We start from the raw sequence: 22,185 nt of genomic DNA, 5'->3' as shown, positions 1-22,185 counted from the left end.
TGGATCGCGATCCATTTCGGGGGGCGTTTCGTAATATTTGGGCCAGCTCCATAGGAGCCGACGAGGTCGCCTTGCCGCCGGCGACCACCGCCTCGCCCCTTCGCGCTGCATCCCCGCGAGCTTCCGCGAAGTTTTCGCCCCCAGCCGCTGCCTCCGGCCACCCTCGCAAGCGACGCACGGCCCCTAAACTGCCCCAGACAAGGTGAAGAAGACCCCGCGGCGGTTTGCTAATCGCAGCGGCGGCGGCCGCTGTGAGTTTCCTAGGTAATCTGGCCACCGAGACGGTAGGAGATAAATGCTACGGCGCGCGTGCGCTGCGCATCGATCCGCCTGGTCGGCCGGACCCCGTGAGCTCGGCTGCCTCGGCCGACGGCGGTCGTGCCGTCCCCATGCTTCCGCCATGGCTGGCTCAAAAAAAAAATCAGGCTTCACCCTCGTTTCAGTTGGCGTTTCTTGGAAATTTGCGTGTCCACTCGCTCCGGCGAGTTGGTTCAAATGGGCAGGGGGGGACAATGGACATGGAGCCTACCTTCTGGTCCCTTGTCAGACGCAAGGAAGAAGAGATCGATTGAGCTGGTGGTGATATCTTTGGTGATGCAATGTCCATGCGTCAGAGCTCTCAGCCCAACAGTGACAGAAAAAAGGACAGGCACAACAGAAAAGGCGTTGCGAAACATTTCAGATTCAAGAACGCTTGGTCAAGGTGATCACTCTTGTGAATTCTGATTACTTCTTGATCTAGTACTGCTATTTGACTGCTCAACTCAGCTCCGCCAACTGGTTTTCTACAGCACTGGTGCAAGATGGCGGCTGTGGAGGGGCAAACAACTGACTGCTGAAGCTGAAACAGGAATTACAGGGGATCTGATGGGCAGGGCGTGGCGAGGTGATCTGTTGTTGAAGCGACGCGCAAACTATAAGATGGTGGCGTGGTGGCGGACAGCGAGCGACGGAAGCAAAACAGAATTCTGTTTTGCTTTGCTTGCGTGGTGGCGGACGTGAGAGGAGAGATGGGTTCAGGGGAGGTGATATCCATGCACCTGTTCATGTGTCTTTAGGATTGCCAATCATTTTTCGCAAATTCCAAATTTAATGCACTAATCAGAAAGAAGGCTAACGGAGGCTGAGAAAAGCTTGATTCCTAACTGAAGGCGCTTATCATTTCTTCCCAATAGTCATTGTATGAATTTCAGGGTCCTCTCATATGAATCCAACCAAATCCTTCATTTCTTAGCTTGAATCAGCTTCATAAATATAGATTGCTCCCTTGATAACGTGCACCGTGGGTGGGTGCGCCAAAGCTTGTATTGTTACCCAGATGATGGGATTCTTGTTTCTATGACCTGCAAGTGTCATTTGAGCTGGACCAGGTATTTTGTTTGAAACCTTTATTTCTCTGGCTTCGGCTGATTGATTAAAACTTGATGTTCTATGATACTGCAATTGATACAACCTAGATGTGCTGCCTAGTCCGTTTTTGTACACCTGTGTACATCCTAGCTAAGTAGCTACTCCAATTGTAATGCTCCGATGAAATCTCCCAGCAATATACAAATTACATGTATACATCTATTTCAGTAGTGGAGGCTTCCTAGATTTTGCATCTAAATGGACTGGATTGGTAGTATGTGCATGGTCAGATTATGAGTGGAAATCGAGATGTGGTTGATTTTGATATGCGTTTTGTGCAACTGAAACTAATTAGGATTTATAAAAAAAATTTACATGTTAAATCAAAGATATACATCTAATTGAGCTCAATTCCAGGGTTCAGTGCTATAGAGAAGCACTGATCAATCCCATCCTTAATGTTTATGTACATCCAGCAGTTGTTGCCATGAGTTTTTCCCCCTGTCATGACCAGAAGAATCTTGTCTACCTCAGTCTTTCTCTGAGCTATGGAGTATATATACGGCATAGTACAGCACACCAGGGTGTGGAAAACCAATGTTATCTTCTGACTTTATTCTGATCTTATTCTTTTCGGCAGACTGCAACTTCCGGTGTCATATAGTGGTGTAGAAATTCATTTCTCATCCAATTTGCAATTTCAGTTTTGTTCTTACTATTTAATTTCCGTCTTCTCCTACATGCAGATAAGAGGCCGATCGACATGCAGTACCTGATTTCCATTGGTTCATTAGTAGCATGATGGATGTACTCATGGGCGGGTTCAGGTTTCTCGAGCTCAGGTAGGGACAGGACAGCGGCGAGCAGTAGTGCAGGACAGTGATTTTCAGCTTACTTGGCGGCGGCCGTGGCAGCACGGCCATGAAACCCAATTCCTCTGCAGAAAATTCTTCTAGGGATGGAATCTGGTGGCTCTGCTGCACCAGGATCAGCACCAGCTTGTCCAAGGGAGCACATCCGCTATGCCCGTGATGTGTTTGACAAAATGCACAGGAGGCAACGCTGTGATATTTCGACACTAGACTTTGCAGTATCCTTCCTTCCAGGCATGATCTTTCTTTCCCTTAATGCACAGGTGGCAGTGCTTCTTACTGCCGGTGACTGATACGATCAGATTTGCCAATCCAAATTTGGTGCTAGGTGCAGACCTGGTTGGGTTGATTGCCTAAGGTTGTATGAATTAATATGTTTGGATCGATATACTTTGCAAATAATTTTAAATATTCTGAAGCTTTGATCTTCTAACCATTGTGGTTCATGATGCTAGTTTGCCTGATCAATATGCCTTGTTTTATCTTAAAGGTAACAATCTAGAGCGAGTGGAGTCTTACTGAAGAATTACAAGCACAAGCAGTAGCATGCGCTGTCAAACTCTGCAGCTAACAGAAGCACTTTCGCATGCTCCAACTGACGCACTAGGTAGTTAGCTGTTCATGGTGCTGTCACGCAAGAAGCATGCTCTCACGCAAGGTAAGCATGAAAGCGACTTGCGCATGCTCCAACTGAAGCTTAGCTTCTTCACAACCGAGACAGAAACGACGAGCCGAGCGCGTCTTCACAGCCGCCGGCCAAATTCTCCCCACCCCCTCCACCAGAACCAAACCGCCGCCACCTCCTAGTATCCACCCTCCACCTCTCCTTGCCCAGCGCCATGGCCTCTGGCGCTGGGGATCAAAGTTCCGCCGCCGCCAGTACCGCCACCCGCCCAAGCTCCACCCCCACCGTCGAACTCCACCCTCCCGGCCTCCTCTTGCCCCACTAACCCCACAAACGGAGATGCGGTGAGTTCCTGGTGCCCTAGCGCTCTCCGCTTCGCCTTCTTAGGTTAGTTTCCGCGCGCGTTCGCGAGCTCGCGCGCCGGCCGTGCGCCGCCGCCGGTCAAGCTAGGGGCTAGGGTTAGAGAGTTGAGGATATAAGTAGGGGAGGTGATGCGCCTGAACTAGGGGAATCCCTCGGAGTAGTCATTGGGGTGGGAGGCGCCGCCCTTGCGCCGGCGTGGCCGCGCCGCCGCCGCCCACCGTGGGCGCTCGGGCGTGCCCAAGGTTGAAGAAGGAGAGGAGGGCACGGGTGCGAAGGAATTAGAAGCTCAGGGGGTTATGCGAAATATTTCAGGGTTTAAGTGTGGAGGTGGAAAACTTCAAGGGGCCTAAGTGCTAGATATAGGGGCTTTAGTGCAAAAGAAAGGGCAGATCCGCTAGGGTAGTTTTTTGTTCTGAGGACCTATCTGCGAAAGTAACTTTCTCTTTTTCTATTTTAGTTTTAGTTAAAATGGCTGAAAATTTGGAAATCCGTATAAAATCGTAGGAAAATGATAAAAATGAGAGATGATTTTTTTTGGGTTCCTGATGCTCAGATCTACCTAGGAAAAATACTGGTCCTGGTGTAATATGTGTTTCTGTTGCTGATTAAAATACATATTGTTTAATCTTCTTATTTTAGAATAAATAGCTGTAGTACTCATAAAATCCTGATACATTCACAGTAATATGTGTCCTACGTTGAAAAGTGTTCTGGGAAGTTTGTAGAACAAAATTGCTTATATAACTTTAGATATAAATTATTCTTCATGTCTGCAGTTTTGTAATGTTTGATTTTTAATAAACTCTCTGGAAGTCCAATCATGCTAAAACTTTTACAGTAATATGTTTGCGTGATTAGTAAGCTCCTGTAAATGATTTATGTTCATGTAACTATTACAGTAATAATGCTTCCAGAATAATTTTTCTTGCTATAAACTATTAATGCAACCGTCTATACACATGTATGTCGTTTCGCCGTAGCAACCAGGCATTAGTGATGATACATGGCACACATCACATAAACCGGTCCATCGGGTCAGATTGTACCCTTGCATGAATCATCCATAGCCTGAAGTTTCTTGCAGCCTTTATTCACACCGATGACATCAACAGATCCTATCCTGATTCCTGCATGTTCGTTCAAAAAACAAATCCTGATTCCTGACAGCTAGCATGAAAGCGACTTGCGCATGCTTCAACTGACACTTACATTACATAGCTTGTGCCTGCAGCTACTCCTAGTACTAGGTGATCACTAGTGCTCGGTGCCATGGGAGGGGGAGATCACCCGTGCATGGCTGCCACGGCGGCCGCTTCTGCCGGGTATGGAGGCGGCAGCGTGGAGGCTGCGCTGAGGCCTCTTGTTGGTGCAGACGCCTGGGACTACTGCATCTACTGGAGGCTGTCTCTTGATGAGAGGTAGCACCGCCTCATCTGACTGTGATCATGCTCCCTATATATACTCTGACACTTGCTGGAATTGTTCTGATTCATTGATTCATCGTCCTCTGTGACACGATCGAACTGCATGCAGGTTCTTGGAGATGACCGGGTTGTGCTGCAGCAGTGAGTTCGAGGCCCAGGTTTCTGCACATGGCGAGCTGCCTTCGTCTATCCCACTGGATTCCTCATCTGCAGGGTAATTCACGCAGTCCCGTTCATTCCCCCCAAATCAATTCTTACTCAGGAATATAATTCAGGATAGATTGCAACTTCTTTTTATTGCTAATCTTTGCTGTTTTGCATGGATCAGGATGCACGCCGAGGCAATCATGTCCAACCAGCCGATTTGGCAGACCAGCAGCTGCGTGCCAGAGCTCCCAACAAGTTATTCCACTGTAAGCACAGTTCATCTTTAACCGCCACTGCCTAAGCATCCAACTGCCTGAGCAACTAGTACCCCATGACACGATGTAGGAGCTCGGATCTGCCGGACCGAGGACGCGGTTGCTGGTGCCGATCGCCGGCGGCCTCGTCGAGCTCTTCGCCGCCAGATACGTAAGCGACGTCTGAACATACACCTTGATTTCTTGCCGACATCAGAAAGTTCACCACATGACACACCTGACACTCTCTTTTATAATGCCGGCGCGCCGCGCCGTGCGTGCGTGCGCAGATGGCGGAGGACGAGCAGATGGCGAAGCTGGTCATGGCGCAGTGCGGGGTGCCGGCGCGGGCGACAGAGGGCGAGGGGGACGAGGGTGGCGCCGCCGTGCACACGTGGCCGGAGGCGCCGGGCTTCGCGTGGGACGGCGCTGACCCGCAGCGTATGTACGGGGCGGTGCCGCCGTCGCTCAGTCTGTTCGACGCCGCGGGGGACCCGTTCCTGGCGGCGCCACCGCCCGGGGTGGTCGACGACGCGGCGGCGGCGGGGTGGCAGTACGCCGCGGCGGCCGGGAGCGAGCCGTCGGTGGTGGCGGCGCAGCAGGAGCAGCACGGCGCGGCGCGCACTGGAGGCGCGGACTCGGGGTCCGAGGGGAGCGACTTGCTGGGGGACCCCGAGGGTGACGGCGACGCGCAGGGGCGGGGCGGCGGCAAGGGCGACGGCAAGCGGCAGCACTGCAAGAACCTGGTGGCGGAGCGAAAGCGGAGGCAAAAGCTCAACAACGCGCTCTACAAGCTCAGGTCGCTCGTCCCCAAGATCACCAAGGTTGGTACCCCTCAATCGCCACGGATGCATGCTTTTTGATCGAACATTCATTGGCTGCGATGCGAATTGATTGATCCTTGGCATTGTTCGTTCAGATGGACCGCGCTTCGATCCTCGGAGATGCGATCGACTACATCGTGGGGCTGCAGAACCAGGTGAAGGCGCTGCAGGACGAGCTGGAGGACCCGGCGGACGGCGCCCCCGACGTGCTCCTGGACCACCCGCCGCCGGCGAGCCTGGTAGGGCTGGAGAACGACGACTCACCGCGCGCAAGCCTCCAGCAGCCGCCGGCGAGCAAGAGGGCCCGGGTACCTGCAGCAGCGCCGACGGAGGAGGATAAGGGGCACGACATGGAGCCGCAGGTGGAGGTGCGGCAGGTGGAGGCGAACGAGTTCTTCCTGCAGGTGCTGTGCGAGCACAAGCCCGGTCGCTTCGTCCGCCTCATGGACGCCGTCAACGCCCTCGGCCTCGACGTCACCAACGTCAACGTCACCTCCTACAAGACCCTCGTCCTCAACGTCCTCCGCGTCGTCGTATGTATATTATAACCAATTGCGGCTACCTCGCCGCCGCCATTCATGAAGCTCGTATATATACAGCACGTGCTCATCAAGAACGTTTGCATTGGTTGGTTGATTGTAGAGGCGGGACAACGAGGTGGCGGTGCAGGCGGACAGGGTGAGGGACTCGCTGCTGGAGGTGACGCGGGAGTCCTACGGCGTCTGGTCGTCGGCGGTGGGGAGCAGCGGCAGCATCGACGTCAAGCTCAACTGCGTCGACGTGAAGCTCGATGGCGGCGTCGATGTGCAGGCACCGGCGGCCGCGGCCACGGCGGAGGACCATTATGGCGGCTACAACCATCTCCAATACCTCGCCTGATCATACGCCACCAGTTCATGGATCATCCTTCATGTTCAATCAAAGGGATCAACTAATAAAAAGGGTTTAATTAGATTGCAATCTACTGCGTGTATGTATGGTGCACGTTGATGATGATCCTATAGATTGCAATAATGATGTCACAAACCATATGAACAATTCATTTGAAAAAAAAAGCATGTGAATAATGCATTTGCAGTCATCCCATTTGAATCTAAATACCTTCGTTTACATTTAAAAGTCATGACTTGCAGCATTCATTCTGATTCCTCCGTAGCAACCTGTTGTATGTGTGTGAAATTCTGATGCAGTTGCAAGATTGGAAGTTGATCTAACATCTAAGCTTTGATCCAACCTTCAGGTTTCTCAGGAAAGCGGTACCATTTACACTGATGGCATCCAGGACATGCCCAGCTTCAGACTCCCTGCCTGCATGCTCATACAGATGAAATGCAGCGCTCAAGATGAAGCTGTCAGGTTTCAGCGATTCACGAGTCATCTCAAAGAGCGAGATCGCATCATCCACAAGACCTTGCTCCAGGTACACTCTCATCATGGTCCTGCAGCAGGCCAGATCGGGAGCCACACCTATCTCCTCCACCATTCGGTTGAAGATCCTCTGGGCACCACTGATCTTTCCTTCCTTCAGAAAGGCAAAAATCAGGTGGCTGAAGTGAGGGCAGGATGGGGTTATGTTGCTGTTCAGCATCATCTGAATGGTTTCCTCAGCTTCTGCATAGAGTTTGCCCTCTGTGTATGCTCTGATCAGTGCAAGATAGGAAAGCGAGTTGGGAGCATGACCGCTGCCCTGCATCTCCTGGAATATACTCTTTGCCTCCATGTGCAGTCCAGAAGTGGCATAGGCGTTGATCATGGAATTGAAGCTGATCTGCACATTGCAAGTTTGATCCAGATTAGCCATGTATGCTTAGATGGTCAGGGCAGAACTATAGCATTTCTTGTTTCCTGACGGCAATTACAGAAGTTACTCTCAAATAAAATATACCTTTCCAGGCCTGATACCATCTTCCTTCATTCTTTTGAACATTAAAGATGCCTCCTGATGCCTACCTGAAAATATGAAAATTCATAGGCTTAGAAGTGGATATAGAAGGAAACAGAATGAGTGAGGGAAACAAATCAAATAGAAGGTTTTTAATTGATTTTCTGTACGGCAGAAGAACCTGACCAGCTTTTCCATATAAGCTAAGCATGTTTGTGTATATCTTTTCATCGATTGGCAAGCCTAGCTCCTGTGCAGCAGCAAACATGTCAATAGCCTTGTCCAGCTTTCCTCCTTTGCCATAAACACTGGATGGGAGGACTGAAGCTGATGAGTGATGACATGGTGCTCCTAACAACATGTTAAAAAAAAAGGAATACAGTTGCGTACAATAGGCAGGTATTTTCTGACCATTTATCTACCTTATCATTATATTGAATGTCTGCATGGACCGTGAAATGCCAGAGGATATCATGCGATCATATATGCCAACGGCTGAATGCAGTTTACCTGCTTGGAAACTAAAACTGCCGCTGTTAGCTATGGCTCCCTGCAACCAGAAATTTTGCTTTGCAATCTGATGAAAAGGAGAATGTGTTAACTAGACCTGACTCAAGCATCGACTTGATGAAAGTATTGTACAAGACAGTGTCAAGCTGAACTTCATCGCGGAAACAGCCATGTATGATGTTTTCAACCTCTTGAAATTTCCCTGTGAGTAACATGGCCATTTAACAAGAGTGTTATATCGCAGGAGCAGCTGAATAAAGCGATAGAACAATTACAGAAATTAAAAAAAAACTTTACCATTTTTAGTCAGGTGATTGACAAGAATGCTAACTGTCACTGCATCTCTATTATTGCCTTGATCAGCCATTTCCATGAAAAGATGGTATGCATCCTCAGTTTTGCCGCATTTACAGAATGCATCAACCATGGCATTGTAGATATGTGCTCCTTCTGGAAACGATGCTGATGCCGACTCGAACAGTTCTTGTGCTTGCTCTAACTGCTCCCCCTGGCCATATTGGACAATCAAAGTAGCAACTGCAGAATCATTAGGCTTGATCCCCATTTCAATCAGCTGGTCATAAATGAATTTTGCCTCATCTGTACTCCCTGTGGAAGAATACATGTATAGACAGCAGTCAGAGATGTTATGTTTAGGTGAGAGTGCCATATTCTGTGTGGCTCATAGCTTGCTCACCTTCCCTGGCCAATTTGCTTATCAATTGGGACACACTGGACAAGCCCCCAGGCATGTCCAACAAGAATTTCAATGCCATGCCAGCTGATGAACTACTAGTTTTGTCTAGCGCCTTTGACAGGCTCTGATATTTCTGAATAGCCCTGGTTCTGTTTCTAGCATACATCTCTATAAGTGAAACCATTGTTGGAATTTTCATGGGTTTTCCATTTCTCTGAATCTCTTTGAATAATTTCTCTGCATCGTCAACCATACCGATTTTGCAATAAAGTTCCATCACTGTCATATGAAGGTCATCATCAAGCTGGAAATTATCTTCCCTCATCTTCAGTACTAGTGTCCTGGCCTTTTCTAGATGGCCCAGTCTGATATACAACCTGAGCAGGTCATTGCAGCAAAACACATCAGGGAGGCCATATTTGGAGAGAGCTCTGAAGCTATCTTCTGCAGCAGCCATGTCTTCCTTTGCAACATAGCATCGGAGAAGAGCACTGTAAGAAAAGTGCGAAGGCTTCACATTCCTCGCCTTCATAGATTCTAACACCTCCAGTGCTCTATCGTAATGTCCAACATTCATGTGAACTTGAGCCATTGCCACATAAGTCTGCTCGTCGCTCAGAAGATCCGCCTTCCCAATCTCCGCAAATGTGCGATGTGCGTCCTCATAAAGCCCAAGCTTACCGTAAATCCTGATAAGAATTCCATAGATGACTTCATCAGGAACAATCTTGTTATCTTCCATCTCTGAAAATAGGGAAAGTGCCTTTGAGTAGTCCTCATTCTTATAATACAGTGACAAGAGAGATGCACGTGTGTAGTTACTGGGGACAATTCCCTGAACCCTCATCTCTTCAAAGAGCTGCAACGCCTGTTCTCCTCTACCATGTTTGGAGCTCAAGCTGATCAAAAGGCTGTAAGTTGCCTCCTCCGGAATAAATTTGCGCCGCTTCATCTCACCGAACACATCCATGGCCTCCTCCAAGAGATCTTCCTTGACAAAGGAGCTGATGATGACAGTATATGTGAACTGATTCGGCGCGACGCCAGCTTCCAGCATCTGCTTCCACACCTGGATAACTTTGCCGTGCAGCTTCTGCTTCTGCAAAGACGAGATCATGTAATTGTAGACCGAAATTGGGGGAACTATGTCGCGCCTGCGCGCCGCGGAGTAGAAGAGCATCATGTCCTTGTGCTGCCCCCACCTGGCGTATGCGCACAAGAGGGTTCCACATGCTACTGCATCAGGCTCACAGCCAACCTCGAGCATCTCAAGAAATGTCTCTTCAGCAAGCTTGATCTTCCCAACCCGGCCATACAACCTCAGAAGGATGGTGTAGGCTACAACGCTTGGTTCATAGCACAGCTGCATATGGATCAAGTTCAGGTAGTCAGGCACAAATCAGTGCAGAATGGTACGAAATTGCCAAGAATTCAGATGAAAAAGATGCAAAATTTTAGACATCTAGTATAGCAAAATGTAAGAAAGCAGCAAGCTTTGAAGTTTGAAGTGATGGGGGCTGATGGCAAATCTGCAATGGAGGCGTGTGTGAGATGACCTGGAGCTTCATCCATGCGAAGAAGTCGCGCGCCTGGCGCCAGCCGCGCTGCTCGCGGAGGACGACGCACATCTCGCGGAAGGTGAGCTTGGTGACGAACGACGCCATGGCCAGGCGCATGTCCGCGGAGGGGCGCGACGCCGTGGCGCGAACCGCGCGGACGGCGGCGACGACGTGGCGGCCGTAGACGTGGCCAGCGCGGTCGTCCTCGACGTACCGGGCCATCTGGTCTGCGGTGCGGCGCACCCACCGCGGCGTGTCGGCGCCCGGGCCCTGGCTCCGGCGCGCGCGGCGGAGCCGCTGCGCCTCCTCGTGGAGGAGGCGCCGGTAAGGCCGGCGGCGCTGGGAGGAGAGTGACCAGGAGGAGGTGGCGCTATCGTCGTCTTCATAAGAGGAGGAGCAGCAGCAGGTGATGGATACGTTGGCCGCTGCGGCCGCCATTGGAGCTGCCATGGGCGCGGGAAGGGAAGACGAGATAAGGTTGGTTCGTTAGATTTTTCTTTTCTCCTCCATTAGCTTAGCTCTCCATGTAACTCCAGTGGGGCCCACCAGTCAGCCACTCACAAGATCAGCAACAACACTAACACAACTACACCACATTCCGAATATCTGAAGCTCATCAACAACGCAAAGATTCGTCGTTGTGCTTATTCTTAATACAAAGATACGCAGCTCTCTTGTGTATTCTCGAAGAAGAGGAAAAAACAACACAAAGATTTCTCCTCCACTCCTATATTTCATTTCATTTGTTCAGAAAAATTACTAGTACAAAAACAAAAAGATTGACACTCTGCAACAACAAATGATACACGACGATTTCCAAGCTGCAAACTAAAACCATCAACTACGCACACACACAAACGCTATACAGTTGCTAGTGATTCTGCCTGCAAATGCGAAATCAACCACAGCTGATCAGCTACGCGGCGTCGGCGGCGATGAGGCGGGACGAGCTGAGCTCCGTGGTGCTGTAGAAGGACTCCTCCGGGCAGTAGCCGGCGGCGTCGCGCTCGTCCTCCCACCGGAGCACCTCCCGGATGTAGCGGAAGGCCTCGTCGACGGTGGGCCGGTCGCGGGCGCGCGCCTGCCACACGAAGAGCTTCCGGCCGCCGGTGCTCGCCGCGTACAGGTCCTTGAACTTCATGGCCACGTAGTAGAAGGCCTGCTGCGCCAGCGACTGGTTGTTGTGGTGCGTCCGCAGCGGGCAGAAGTCGCCGAACCACTCGCACGCCGCCGACAGCGGCGAGCGGCCTATCTTCTCCTCGAACAGGTCGTACTTGTTCAGCACCAGCACGAACGGCGTGTCGCGGAAGCACGGTTGCCTGCGCAAATGTGTTTTAGATCATCAGTGGAGTTGATGAATTGCAGAATTATTTGGCAAAATGCTAATGAGAAGAAGGCTGATGTACCTGACTGTGGCCTCAAACAAGTCCCTGCTTTGGATCATCTTATTCACGAGGGACCTGCAGCCACTGCTTCCAGGGGATGCAAGCTGATCGTAGTCACTGAGCGCTACGGAGAAGATCACCATGCGGACATCCTCAAACATTTCCACCCACTTGCAGCCCTCATTCATGCCCTTGGCACTTACTCTGATCAGCTGGTATCTGAGAAGATACAGAAGCAGATGAGACAACAAAGATTCCTAGGACTTGTTTCACCAGAGAAAAGAATTTACCAGCAAAAAAAGGTTGCAAAAGCTATGAATCCATAGTACCAAAACATCAAAAGGGAAACTAATTACGAGAAAGAAGCCCTGTTTTGATGCAGTTTGGGCATGAGCATGAGGATGGACTTTACTTGTTTACTGGTTGCGAGTATGCCTCATGGCTGTCGCCGAATGATTCTGACATAGGGCTGCGGTCATCCAGGGTGAAATCAATAAAGGACAATCCATTCCCTTGTGTTACTCCTTCAGCATATATTACATCTTTTTCCGAAGGCTCGTATTCATTACTTGATACTTCAATAGCCTGCACGGATTTTGTCATAGAATGGACAAATCAGTTCAGGTAGTCAAATGTAATTATAATGGAGAAAGCACAAAACAAGTAGCAGCGCATCTAGTTATGGTGGAGCTGGAGACCATTATTTGCAAAAGAATAACAGCTGGCAAAATCTGTACATGCAAAAGCTCTTTTACATGATTAACTGCCTGCATCTATCAGTACCATTTTTCTCAAAGTTCAAAGGAAAAGATATATCCTAGGCTAACTAGGAACAATATAACTAATTGGTGTACTGATCTAGCATAATCAATGAAATGTAAGTTGGGAACACATTAAATCAAGGGCAACTCAGTATTTGATGCATATTCTGAAGAACAAAATTTACTGCCTTAATATAATATAAGAATGTATTTATACCCTGCTCAGGAAATACTCAGCAGCATCAGGGAGAAAATGCAATTCATCCTTTCTTTTGTATGTTGCTTGTATGGCAGGATCGTTCCACAGTTCATCAACAACTGGAGCATATTCACGTGTAGCTGCAGGGAAGAATGCATCTAGGTCTCCCATTGCTATGATGTCCAGAAGCCAATCAGAGAACTTCTTCAGCTTTGCATTGATTGAGTATATGCAAGAATTTGAACTAGTAGGTTTATTATCATCTGCATCAAAAAGACCAACTTCAACATACTGCATATGCTCCTGAAAAATTAGTGGAACAAGTATCAGCTGTCCTGATACCTTGATGAGGATCTTCATCCTCTGAGTTTGTGTGATTTGATACAGCCAAAGCCTCTTCCTCAAAGCGCTCACGGCCCTCGAGCAGAATCCCCAGGTACTTGAACATGTTGCTTTGGATCATTAGTTTGATACTCTCAAGTTCTTCATGAGTAAACCTAGAGCCATATAATAACTTAGCCTGTTCCATAAAACAAATCATCATGCAGGTGTATACAAGATGAAGAATAAGGTTGACAGTCATTGAAGTTTACTCAAGTGAATGAACTACTTGTATGGTGCCCCATATAGACTTTAATGCATATTATTGATTAAATCCAGATACCTATGATGAATAGACTAGACTAGACACATCAACATATATCAGAACTAGCTTGAGATGGTCTTAACACACAAACAAACACTCCGAAAGGTTCAAAGTGTTTGTATCTTGTGAAACAAGGAATTAAATAAGAAAACGAATTTAGCAATAAATTTTAAGCTGAGTTTATAGTCGGCCTGTTGGTACCATCCCACAGGAACATATACCAAAACTGAAGGCATTATGATTTGTGAAATTTGAAAATCAGTCAGACCTGTTTAAATATGGTACTTGTTCCAGCTCCTGGTGATCCAAGAATAAGAAGCTTCTGAACTTTTTTGTGGTCGAAGTAATTAGGGACACTTCTTGATGAATAATGATTTTCATCTTTTGGCTCATCAGAGTTCACAGGAGGCACGGGTAGTGAAACCAAGGCGCATGCCAAACGTGTCAAAGGCTGCCAAAATTAAAAATAAGGAAATGACAAGATATGTTGATATTAGAAAGTGATCTATGATTTTAGAGAAGAAAAAGGAATGTTTGACCAAGATACATACTGACTCCCATATTTTCCCTTTGATATTGTTTTGGCCTTCTTCCTCATATCCGCCATCATGGTAAACCCAAAAGTGAGTGTCACGGGGGCACTGAACTTTTGCAATCTGCACGAAAGATTAAGATATCGAGGCCCACCCAATTAGAGGAGCAGAATGGTAATATACATTCAATAGCAATTCTCAATCATATAATGTGGTAAACCAAGGGCTTATAGCAGACATTGATGATACCTTTAGAATTCTCAGTTCAAGCTTGGTGATTTCTCGTCCATTAATATAGACCTGAGCGGTGCCATTGCTTGCATCAGGCTGAAGCTTTCCATTAAAGTTCAGGTTAGTGCTAATAACCCTGTCTGGCTTTTCACCTTCCTATCAGCAGAAAAAGAAGGTTGTTAGGCTGAGGAGGTTGCATGAATAAATAACGTGTCATGCCGACAAGAGTGACTTGCCTTTCCCCACAATCCTGACTCCTTGTCATACCAATATCTTCCAGGCTTGAGATTTCCAGGAGGCCGTTGGCAACTAAGCAAGTCCGCCATCTCTTCGTCATGAAGAGGGAAGCCATTTACAATGAGCTGCTCAGGCCGGAGCTGATTCGCCTGGCACTCCTTCTCGACCTTGAGGATTTGCTTCACCTCCAAGGGGCTGAGCAACCGCGACAGTATCCTGGAACCCTTCCCCAGCTTGGACCGCTTGGCCTCGTCGATGGGCTGGCCAATGCAGGTGATGCACTTGCGGCCTTCGGGCATTGACCCCATGGCCCTGAGCAGGCAGTGGCTGCAGTACCTGGCATCGCAGACGATGCAGGACTCCTTGCTCTCCCACTTGCTCTTGCCGCACCGGTGGCAGGTCCTCCCCTTCTTCTCCACCCTCGTCACCGCGACGTACTGCTCGGAGACCTCATCGAACTCCTTGCTCTCGTACTTGCTGTCCTCCGCCGCCGCCGCCACCCCGAAGGTGACCACCTGAGCCCGCCTCCCATCCGGCGCAGCAGGCCTCGCAGCAGCCTTGTGCCCCTGCAAGCTCCTCGGCGAGCGGGAGTCCTCATCGTCATCGTCGGAGTACTCCTCATCCCGCGCCGCCGCCGAATTGGCCGACGCCGAGCTCCCCCTGGCCTGCGCAGCCGACGAGTGGTGCGCACGCTGAGCCTGAGCAACCCGGGGCGGCGGCGGCGGGTTGGCGCGACGGGCAGGCCCGACGACCGGCGCCACCGGGACGGCGCCGTTGGCAAGGCCCAGGGGCCCGGAGACGGGGTCGGCGGTGGGTATGGCGGGGATGTTGACGGGCTCGATCCTCGGGAGCTCGTAGGAGACCGGCGGGCCGTCGTACTCGAGCGCGATGGAGTAGTCGAGGTTGGCGGGCGGCTCCGGGATGGTGGTCCCCGGCGGGAACATCCGGCGCACCAGGTCCTCCCAGTCGCCCCCGCCCGCCGCCGCCATGTCCCGGCCTGTGGAGGAGCAATCCGTCGAACACCTGGCGCGCACGCTGTGGTGGTGTTCTCCTACTCCATCACCACACCAGCGAGGAAGCTAGCAACTTTCCCCAACCAAAAATCTCCAGTCCAATGGAGAAGCCGGGTCGGTCAAAGAGAAGAAAGGCAACCTCTCCAGCAGCGGCGGTCACCACCAACCCAACCGAGACCGAGACCTCGCTGGCTGCTGCTGGCTCCCACCCAGCCAACGACTCACGGGTCAGTCAAGACGGCAACAAGCTTTGAACGAGCCAGGCGACGCCGAGAGGGGGGAATGGAAATGGAAATGGAGGACCAACCAGAGAACACCGGCGCGGGAAATTGCAGTCTCCGGCCAAGCAAGCGCAGGACCAAAATATCTGGACCGGACGGGTGGATGGGTGTGGTGAAGGCGCAAGTTTTCTCTGGGATTGTTCTTTGACCGGGCACGGGTGGAATGGTGGGAACGGAGGGAGGGACTGGTGCGGCGGAGGGAGGAAGGGGACGACGACGACGACGAATTGACGAGGAAGGAGGAGAGCGTGAGAGCAACGGCAAAAGGCCAGGCTTTTCTGCCTGGTTCTTGGAACAGCGGTTTCTCTCCAAAACGAGAAGAATGCTCAACCAAAAAGATTAGATTTTTTTACCCGCAAAGAAAAAAGATTGGATTTTTGCTGAGCGGAGAGCAGGAAACAAGCGGAACTGACGTTTTGGATCGTGCCTTTTGCTTTTGTGCGCGCGTGCGGCGGCATCCAATGTGGAGTCCCGCGTGAATCTTCAGCCAGCAGTGATCCATCCCATCCCATGCACACCGAAGGCACCCTTTTGTTGCCAGAAAGAAAGAAAAATGAGACCTTTTTTCAGTGAACCTTTTGGCCTGGATGTGTTCTGATCCTGATACTCCTGAAGAAAAAAGGTAGAAATGTGTTCTGCTCCTGACTTGCAGCAGTCGCTAGATTTTTACTGATTCCTTCCAGCGTGTGTATTGTATGGGCAGTGTAAAATTTGTGCAGCGCATGCCCCGTGTGGCAAGTTGTCGGATTTAGGCCCCGTTTGGCAGCTAGAAAGCGGAAACGATTCTAGCAAGAAACACTAGAATCACTGCCAAACGGGCAAAGGGTGAAACGTTTCTTGTAGAAACGGTTCCAAGTGATTCAAATTTTTCTGCCTACAAATGTGAATTGGTGAAAACGTAGTTTCACAGTGATTATTCTGCAGTCAAACAGTCTAGTGATTCTGATTCGACATCCGAAACATTTCTTGTGAAAATCTAGATTTAAAACGTTTCTACAAGAATCTGGATCCCTACCAAATGGATCCTTAGTGACCGGCAGTCCACTAGGGATTACCCAGGTGCTAGATTCGTAGGTGAGGAGATCGTAAGACCAGAACCAACTTAGTATCCGGTCGGTTGGGAACGTGTGGTACCCTTATCCCTTGCATAGTAATTCAATTACTATGGTACGCGCGCAGTAATTTTGTTGTACTGGAAGAGCAGCGGCGGCATCAATGGCAGCGCTCCAAGCACACAAAAATCAAAATGGCAGCCGTTTTTTTTCCGACTCACCTGATCACTCCTCCCATAGACCCGTACGTACCGCCCTGGTAATTCTGTAGCGGATGGTCCCCTGCAATGTAACGTGATGTACTACTGTTCTTTCTTTCTTTTTTTTACAGTTGTGCCTTCTGCGTGAAAAATAATTACTCTTCAACAGCAGGTGGTTGAACCATGTGATTGCAAGTTGAAACTGAATCCTGTTTCCCTGCTCGGCAGTTTCAATCTGATGAAACATTTCAAACGTAATGACCGCCAAGAAGGCCCAAGGTCAGCAGGCAAGCATGGATGGGCCCGTTTCTGCCCGTTGAATGAAGAAAGACGGAAGGTTGACCAACTGTTGACGATTAAAATTAACAGGATCCGGATAGACCGGTTACAAAATCAAGTTAAATCGGTCTTATCAAAGTGCTCCTAATGCAAATTGGACTTCACCATTGTGTAAATCGGCTTGCAAAGTATTTTGAAAATATTGGTGATATCTTTATTTCACCAAATGGTATTGTTTTGAGACCTTTAGCCGTCTCCCGGCGGTGGGTGACGCTCGAGCTGGCACTAATGAGGTCGAGCGATAGGGTCGAGGAGCCCGCATCTGCTCGCAGCCCTGGGCGGCTGCCTGTGCAAGGTCACCGCCGAGGACGACTGGGCCGTTGTACCCCCAAGCTAGGATGTCGCCGCCCATTCCTCCCACACACGACAGGCGCCGTTGTCCCTCCCGCCTGAACCCGCCACCATTCCCTCCACCCGCACAGGGCCGTAGAGGCCGTTCGCTCCTCTGCTCTTCCCACCTCCGAGCCCAGCCACCACCGCCGTCCATTCCTCCCGTGCTCGGCTGCCGTCGTTGTCCGCTCCTCCCGTTCTCTCGGGCCTGGCCGCCGCTACCGTCCCTCTCGCATGACGGGGGATCGAGAGGGAGAAGGCAGATTGACCTAACATGTGACCCTACATGTTATGACATATCATTGCACAGTCTGCATGCCATGCATGCAGTTTAACACAGATTATGGAGATTTGAACCTCACGGGAATGGATTAGCAAGTTTAGATATTTAGATGTGCATTTTCAGAGTTGGTGAATCAATTAGCAAGTTTAGGTATTTAGACGTGCATTTTTAGAGTTCGGAGCCCTGAGCCCTGGATGACACTCGTTCATTACCCCAACCCATTCTACTCAAACTGAAATATGCCTCCACTGTGTCTGTCTGTTTGTGTCGCCGCACCCGGATCACGTTGGTGCGAATACGATGATACTGGTATGGGTGAGCTCATGCTGACGGCGGCGTCGTCAGAAAGCTCAACGGATCTGAAACGGAAGATGCGATGCGCCACATCCCGCCCGCCTGGTGGCCTGGTGGGAAAGCGAAGGTCAGGTGGCGGCCCTCCCTCTCCTCTGACTCAGCCACCAACCCATCCATCCATCACGGGCTGGGCGGCTGGGCCGCCGGCTGCGAAGGATCCAGGGCCCACTCGTCGGCGGTGGAGGTGGTTGATCGAATCAACCGGAGCGGCAGCTGCGCAGGTGCGAAAGGGGGCAGGCGGGCCGATATTTCCGCGCTATTTAAAGCCCGCGCGGGGAGGAGGAGGAGGGGAGGGTAGGTGACTGACAGGTGCGCAGCTCCTCTCCATCGGCGGCGCGATTCACACCGGCGAGGCGAGGCGAGGCGAGGCGAGGCTTCCTTCCGCGGCGCAGGCGCAGATCACCGGCGGGGTGAGGCTCCGGAATCCCCCCCATCTCTCTGGTGCTGCGAAATCTTTCTGTTTTCGCATCACCCCCCGCGTTCGATCCATCTCGCTGCTTAGATTATTTCCCCCCCAAAAATGATTGAATTTTCTCTTAAGATCGTGCTTGCTCGCTAGCTAGCTCGCGCGACTGGAGGGAGCGACCGGTTGCATTCGTTGTAGGAATCGGCGGCTCGATCCATCCTTCGGCGGGAGCCTTTACGGCGAGCGGTATGTTCTGTCTGCTTGCGTTTCCCTTTCTCAGGGGAATTTACTAGCTCATAGCGATGGCCATAGATAGGTATGTGCCTGTGCCGGTGCTAGTTCCGATCGGCGAGCTGGTTAGTCTGCCGGTGGTCCGGATCCACCGGATGAAGTTGATGAACTCAGCTAGCTGACAGAGACGCGCTACCTTACCTTGTTGGCCTGTTGCTCTTTCCCTCGAATGTAAATGGTACCAAAGCTTTTAATTGGTTCAGTCCGTTACAGTGTTTATTAGCAACGGATTAAAGGTTGGGTTCTACACTTGTCCATCGTCCCTACCATCCCGTCGGTGCGATTTACTTACCACTAGCGAATAGCGATGCACATGTTTTGAGTATTAATCAAATACTTTTGAGCACATGTCAGTGTTTAGAGTAGTATTAGTTAGTGTCCCCCAATACAGAGCACTCTATGCATTTGACCTAACAGGCACGGACACTCGGCTCTGTTATTGTTATTTGTGCCTGTGAACATTGCCTTGGATTCTCTAGCAGTCGTAGCTAACATGAATGCACATGCATACCCTAGCCCGATGGTTGAATCATATGGAGTGGCATATGTTTGGTGGAAACGAGATGACAGTTGTGTGCCTGATCATGCATTCTCTACTCCTAGTCCTATGTACCTTGTAACTCAGAGATGGCCATACGTTTTTTCCTTCATGTATTGACCTCAACGATAGGTGATTCATAGATAAAAAGTAGATTTATTGTCATTTGCATATGGGTTGCTAAAGTTTGAAACATAAGCTGTTTTGTTACCTGATGGTGAATTCACACATAAAGATGTAGGATGTAAATTTAAATTTCCTGTTATTTGCATATGGGTTGCTCAAATTTAAAATGTTTGCTGTTTAGTTACCTTACGGTAAATCCATACATAAAGATGTAGGATGTTTGGCAGCACAATGTGTTCAAATGCTTAAGATTAAAACCGTTTCTGTCATGCTGGCTATTTTTCATTTTTTCCCCTGGCTTAGTTTTTCAGCATTTTGTTTCCAAACAACAAGTATTCAAGCTTATTATTCCTTGTCATTTACATGTATGGCCAATGCCACTGGATCTATAAAGATGTAACATGAATCTAATTTTTTTTTACCCAACCTTTCAGGTTGGTCTTCATAGATTAGATTTTTACAAAACCTGATGTGTCCACTGCATTTTTTTCCATGTAGGAGATGGCGCTCACAAGAATCGGTCTTGCTGGCCTTGCGGTCATGGGGCAGAACCTTGCCCTCAACATTGCAGAGAAAGGCTTCCCCATCTCTGTCTACAACAGGACGACCTCCAAGGTTGATGAGACTGTGCAGCGTGCCAAGGCAGAAGGAAACCTTCCAGTGTACGGTTTCCATGACCCTGCATCCTTTGTGAACTCCATTCAGAAACCACGTGTCGTCATCATGCTTGTCAAGGCTGGTGCACCAGTTGACCAGACCATTGCAACGCTAGCAGCTCACTTGGAGCAGGGTGACTGTATCATTGATGGAGGAAACGAGTGGTATGAGAACACAGAGAGGAGGGAGAAGGCGACGGAGGAGCGTGGCCTCCTTTATCTTGGCATGGGTGTATCTGGAGGAGAGGAGGGTGCCCGCAATGGCCCGTCCTTGATGCCTGGAGGCTCATTTGAGGCATACAAGTATATTGAAGATATTCTTCTCAAGGTGGCTGCTCAGGTCCCTGACAGTGGCCCGTGTGTCACATATATTGGCAAAGGTGGATCTGGCAACTTTGTCAAGATGGTTCACAATGGGATTGAATATGGTGATATGCAGCTGATTGCTGAGGCATATGACGTTCTCAAGTCAGTCGGAAAGCTCACAAATGGTGAGCTGCACCAGGTGTTCTCTGAATGGAACAAGGGTGAGCTCCTCAGTTTCTTGATTGAGATCACTGCGGACATATTTGGCATCAAGGACGACCAGGGTGATGGCTACTTGGTCGACAAAGTCCTGGACAAGACTGGGATGAAAGGAACTGGGAAGTGGACAGTGCAGCAGGCTGCTGAACTATCCGTGGCTGCTCCTACAATCGAGGCATCCTTGGACTCCAGGTTCCTGAGCGGTCTGAAGGATGAGCGTGTCGAGGCATCCAAAATCTTCCAAGGTGACTACTCTACTGGCCTGCCAGTGGACAAGGCACAGCTGATCGAAGACGTGAGGCAAGCACTCTACGCCTCCAAGATCTGCAGCTACGCGCAGGGCATGAACATCATCAAGGCCAAGAGCTCAGAGAAAGTATGGGGCCTCAACCTTGGTGAGCTAGCGAGGATCTGGAAGGGAGGGTGCATCATCCGCGCCATCTTCCTCGACCGCATCAAGAAGGCCTACGACAGGAACGCCGACCTCGCCAACCTCCTCGTGGACCCTGAGTTCGCCCAGGAGATCATGGACAGGCAAGCGGCGTGGCGCAGGGTCGTCTGCCTCGCCATCAACAACGGCGTCAGCACCCCGGGCATGTCCGCTAGCCTGGCCTACTTTGACTCCTACAGGCGGGACAGGCTGCCCGCCAACCTTGTGCAGGCGCAGAGGGATTACTTTGGGGCTCACACCTACGAGAGGGTCGACATGCCGGGTTCTTTCCACACCGAGTGGTTCAAGATCGCGCGCAGCAACTCCCAGAACTGAGCTGCTGCTGATGCTGCTCCACAGATGCCGTCGTATTTTCATCATTGTTGATCTCTGCGCAGTGTTGAGTAATCGGTAATGTACGACATGTAGGGGAGGTGCTGTGGTTGAATTTGATTCTTCAATCGCAGTGCTTGATCTGAGTCAGGAAGTTGTAGTTGTCTCAATCCTTTTCCGTGTAAGTGGCCCGGGATGGAGAACAATGCTATTTCTTGGAACTTGGATATTGATCGTTGTAAGTTTGTTCTATGAATAAAAGCATTTTTGACATGCTTAATCACTCTGCGTTCCTTTGTCTGATGAGCATCTGAACAACTGTGTCTGTTAGTAATATGTATCTCCATTCTATCTGTTTGCGTCTGTAACTTGCAGATGATAATCCATATCTTCGACTGCATTCTGAATTTGTTCTGCTGCTGTCTGTTCTGTTATTGATGCTTTATTTATACCCAGAAGATAATGTGCTCGCCGGAGCACGGAGGCTATGGCGCCGGAGCCACTTCTGAGCATCTGCAGGAGGAGCCGG

General features: G+C 50.0%; 4 protein-coding genes across 12 annotated transcripts; 2 read left to right on the top strand and 2 right to left on the bottom strand.

Annotated features, from left to right (window-relative positions):
- Nucleotides 1-18: 18 nt before the first annotated feature.
- On the top strand, nucleotides 19-7,755 carry LOC117853240 (transcription factor TDR). Of its 4 annotated transcripts, XM_034735624.2 has the most exons (11): nucleotides 19-703; nucleotides 792-2,013; nucleotides 2,097-2,580; nucleotides 2,713-2,880; nucleotides 4,442-4,628; nucleotides 4,744-4,848; nucleotides 4,963-5,047; nucleotides 5,127-5,207; nucleotides 5,326-5,859; nucleotides 5,955-6,392; nucleotides 6,502-7,755. In XM_034735624.2, the coding sequence occupies exons 5-11, from the start codon at nucleotides 4,480-4,482 to the stop codon at nucleotides 6,736-6,738; spliced, it is 1,629 nt and encodes a 542-aa protein (XP_034591515.1). In that variant the 5' UTR covers nucleotides 19-703; nucleotides 792-2,013; nucleotides 2,097-2,580; nucleotides 2,713-2,880; nucleotides 4,442-4,479; the 3' UTR covers nucleotides 6,739-7,755. The 4 variants fall into 4 exon arrangements, with proteins under 4 accessions (XP_034591515.1, XP_072149081.1, XP_034591520.1 ...); XM_072292980.1 differs by having other exon boundaries at nucleotides 792-2,580; nucleotides 4,429-4,628; XM_034735629.2 differs by lacking the exons at nucleotides 19-703; nucleotides 792-2,013; nucleotides 2,097-2,580; nucleotides 2,713-2,880 and adding an exon at nucleotides 2,889-3,191 and having other exon boundaries at nucleotides 4,429-4,628.
- Nucleotides 6,402-10,997, bottom strand: LOC117853237 (pentatricopeptide repeat-containing protein At5g27270). 3 transcript variants are annotated; one of them, XR_011897962.1, is made up of 9 exons: nucleotides 10,505-10,997; nucleotides 8,949-10,311; nucleotides 8,549-8,860; nucleotides 8,349-8,453; nucleotides 8,164-8,251; nucleotides 7,928-8,049; nucleotides 7,745-7,809; nucleotides 6,961-7,627; nucleotides 6,402-6,765 (listed from the first exon to the last, which is right to left on the bottom strand). XR_011897962.1 is itself a non-coding variant. In XM_034735618.2 (8 exons), exons 1-8 carry the CDS (start codon nucleotides 10,955-10,957, stop codon nucleotides 7,070-7,072), a joined length of 3,066 nt encoding a protein of 1,021 aa, XP_034591509.1. In that variant the 5' UTR covers nucleotides 10,958-10,997; the 3' UTR covers nucleotides 6,920-7,069. The 3 variants fall into 3 exon arrangements, 1 of the variants encoding a protein (XP_034591509.1); XR_011897963.1 differs by having other exon boundaries at nucleotides 6,402-6,734; XM_034735618.2 differs by lacking the exon at nucleotides 6,402-6,765 and having other exon boundaries at nucleotides 6,920-7,627.
- A 209-nt stretch (nucleotides 10,998-11,206) lies between these two features.
- On the bottom strand, nucleotides 11,207-16,186 carry LOC117853238 (extra-large guanine nucleotide-binding protein 3). The gene is made up of 9 exons (XM_072292979.1): nucleotides 14,495-16,186; nucleotides 14,281-14,414; nucleotides 14,050-14,154; nucleotides 13,767-13,949; nucleotides 13,195-13,372; nucleotides 12,871-13,115; nucleotides 12,305-12,477; nucleotides 11,914-12,111; nucleotides 11,207-11,826 (listed from the first exon to the last, which is right to left on the bottom strand). Exons 1-9 carry the CDS (start codon nucleotides 15,486-15,488, stop codon nucleotides 11,424-11,426), a joined length of 2,613 nt encoding a protein of 870 aa, XP_072149080.1. The 5' UTR covers nucleotides 15,489-16,186; the 3' UTR covers nucleotides 11,207-11,423.
- Nucleotides 16,187-18,602: 2,416 nt separating this feature from the next.
- LOC117852099 (6-phosphogluconate dehydrogenase, decarboxylating 1) lies at nucleotides 18,603-21,936 on the top strand. 4 transcript variants are annotated; one of them, XM_034734042.2, is made up of 3 exons: nucleotides 18,622-18,761; nucleotides 18,915-19,003; nucleotides 20,211-21,936. In XM_034734042.2, the coding sequence occupies exon 3, from the start codon at nucleotides 20,214-20,216 to the stop codon at nucleotides 21,657-21,659; it is 1,446 nt and encodes a 481-aa protein (XP_034589933.1). In that variant the 5' UTR covers nucleotides 18,622-18,761; nucleotides 18,915-19,003; nucleotides 20,211-20,213; the 3' UTR covers nucleotides 21,660-21,936. The 4 variants fall into 4 exon arrangements, with proteins under 4 accessions (XP_034589930.1, XP_034589933.1, XP_034589931.1 ...); XM_034734040.2 differs by having other exon boundaries at nucleotides 18,625-18,761; nucleotides 18,911-19,003; XM_034734041.2 differs by having other exon boundaries at nucleotides 18,629-18,761; nucleotides 18,893-19,003.
- The last annotated feature ends 249 nt before the right edge of the window (nucleotides 21,937-22,185 follow it).

Source organism: Setaria viridis, chromosome 4, assembly GCF_005286985.2.
Source record: "Setaria viridis chromosome 4, Setaria_viridis_v4.0, whole genome shotgun sequence".
NCBI lineage: Eukaryota > Viridiplantae > Streptophyta > Magnoliopsida > Poales > Poaceae > Setaria > Setaria viridis.
Note: the sequence above shows the minus strand (reverse complement) of the source record. Positions and strands in the feature narration are given on the sequence as shown.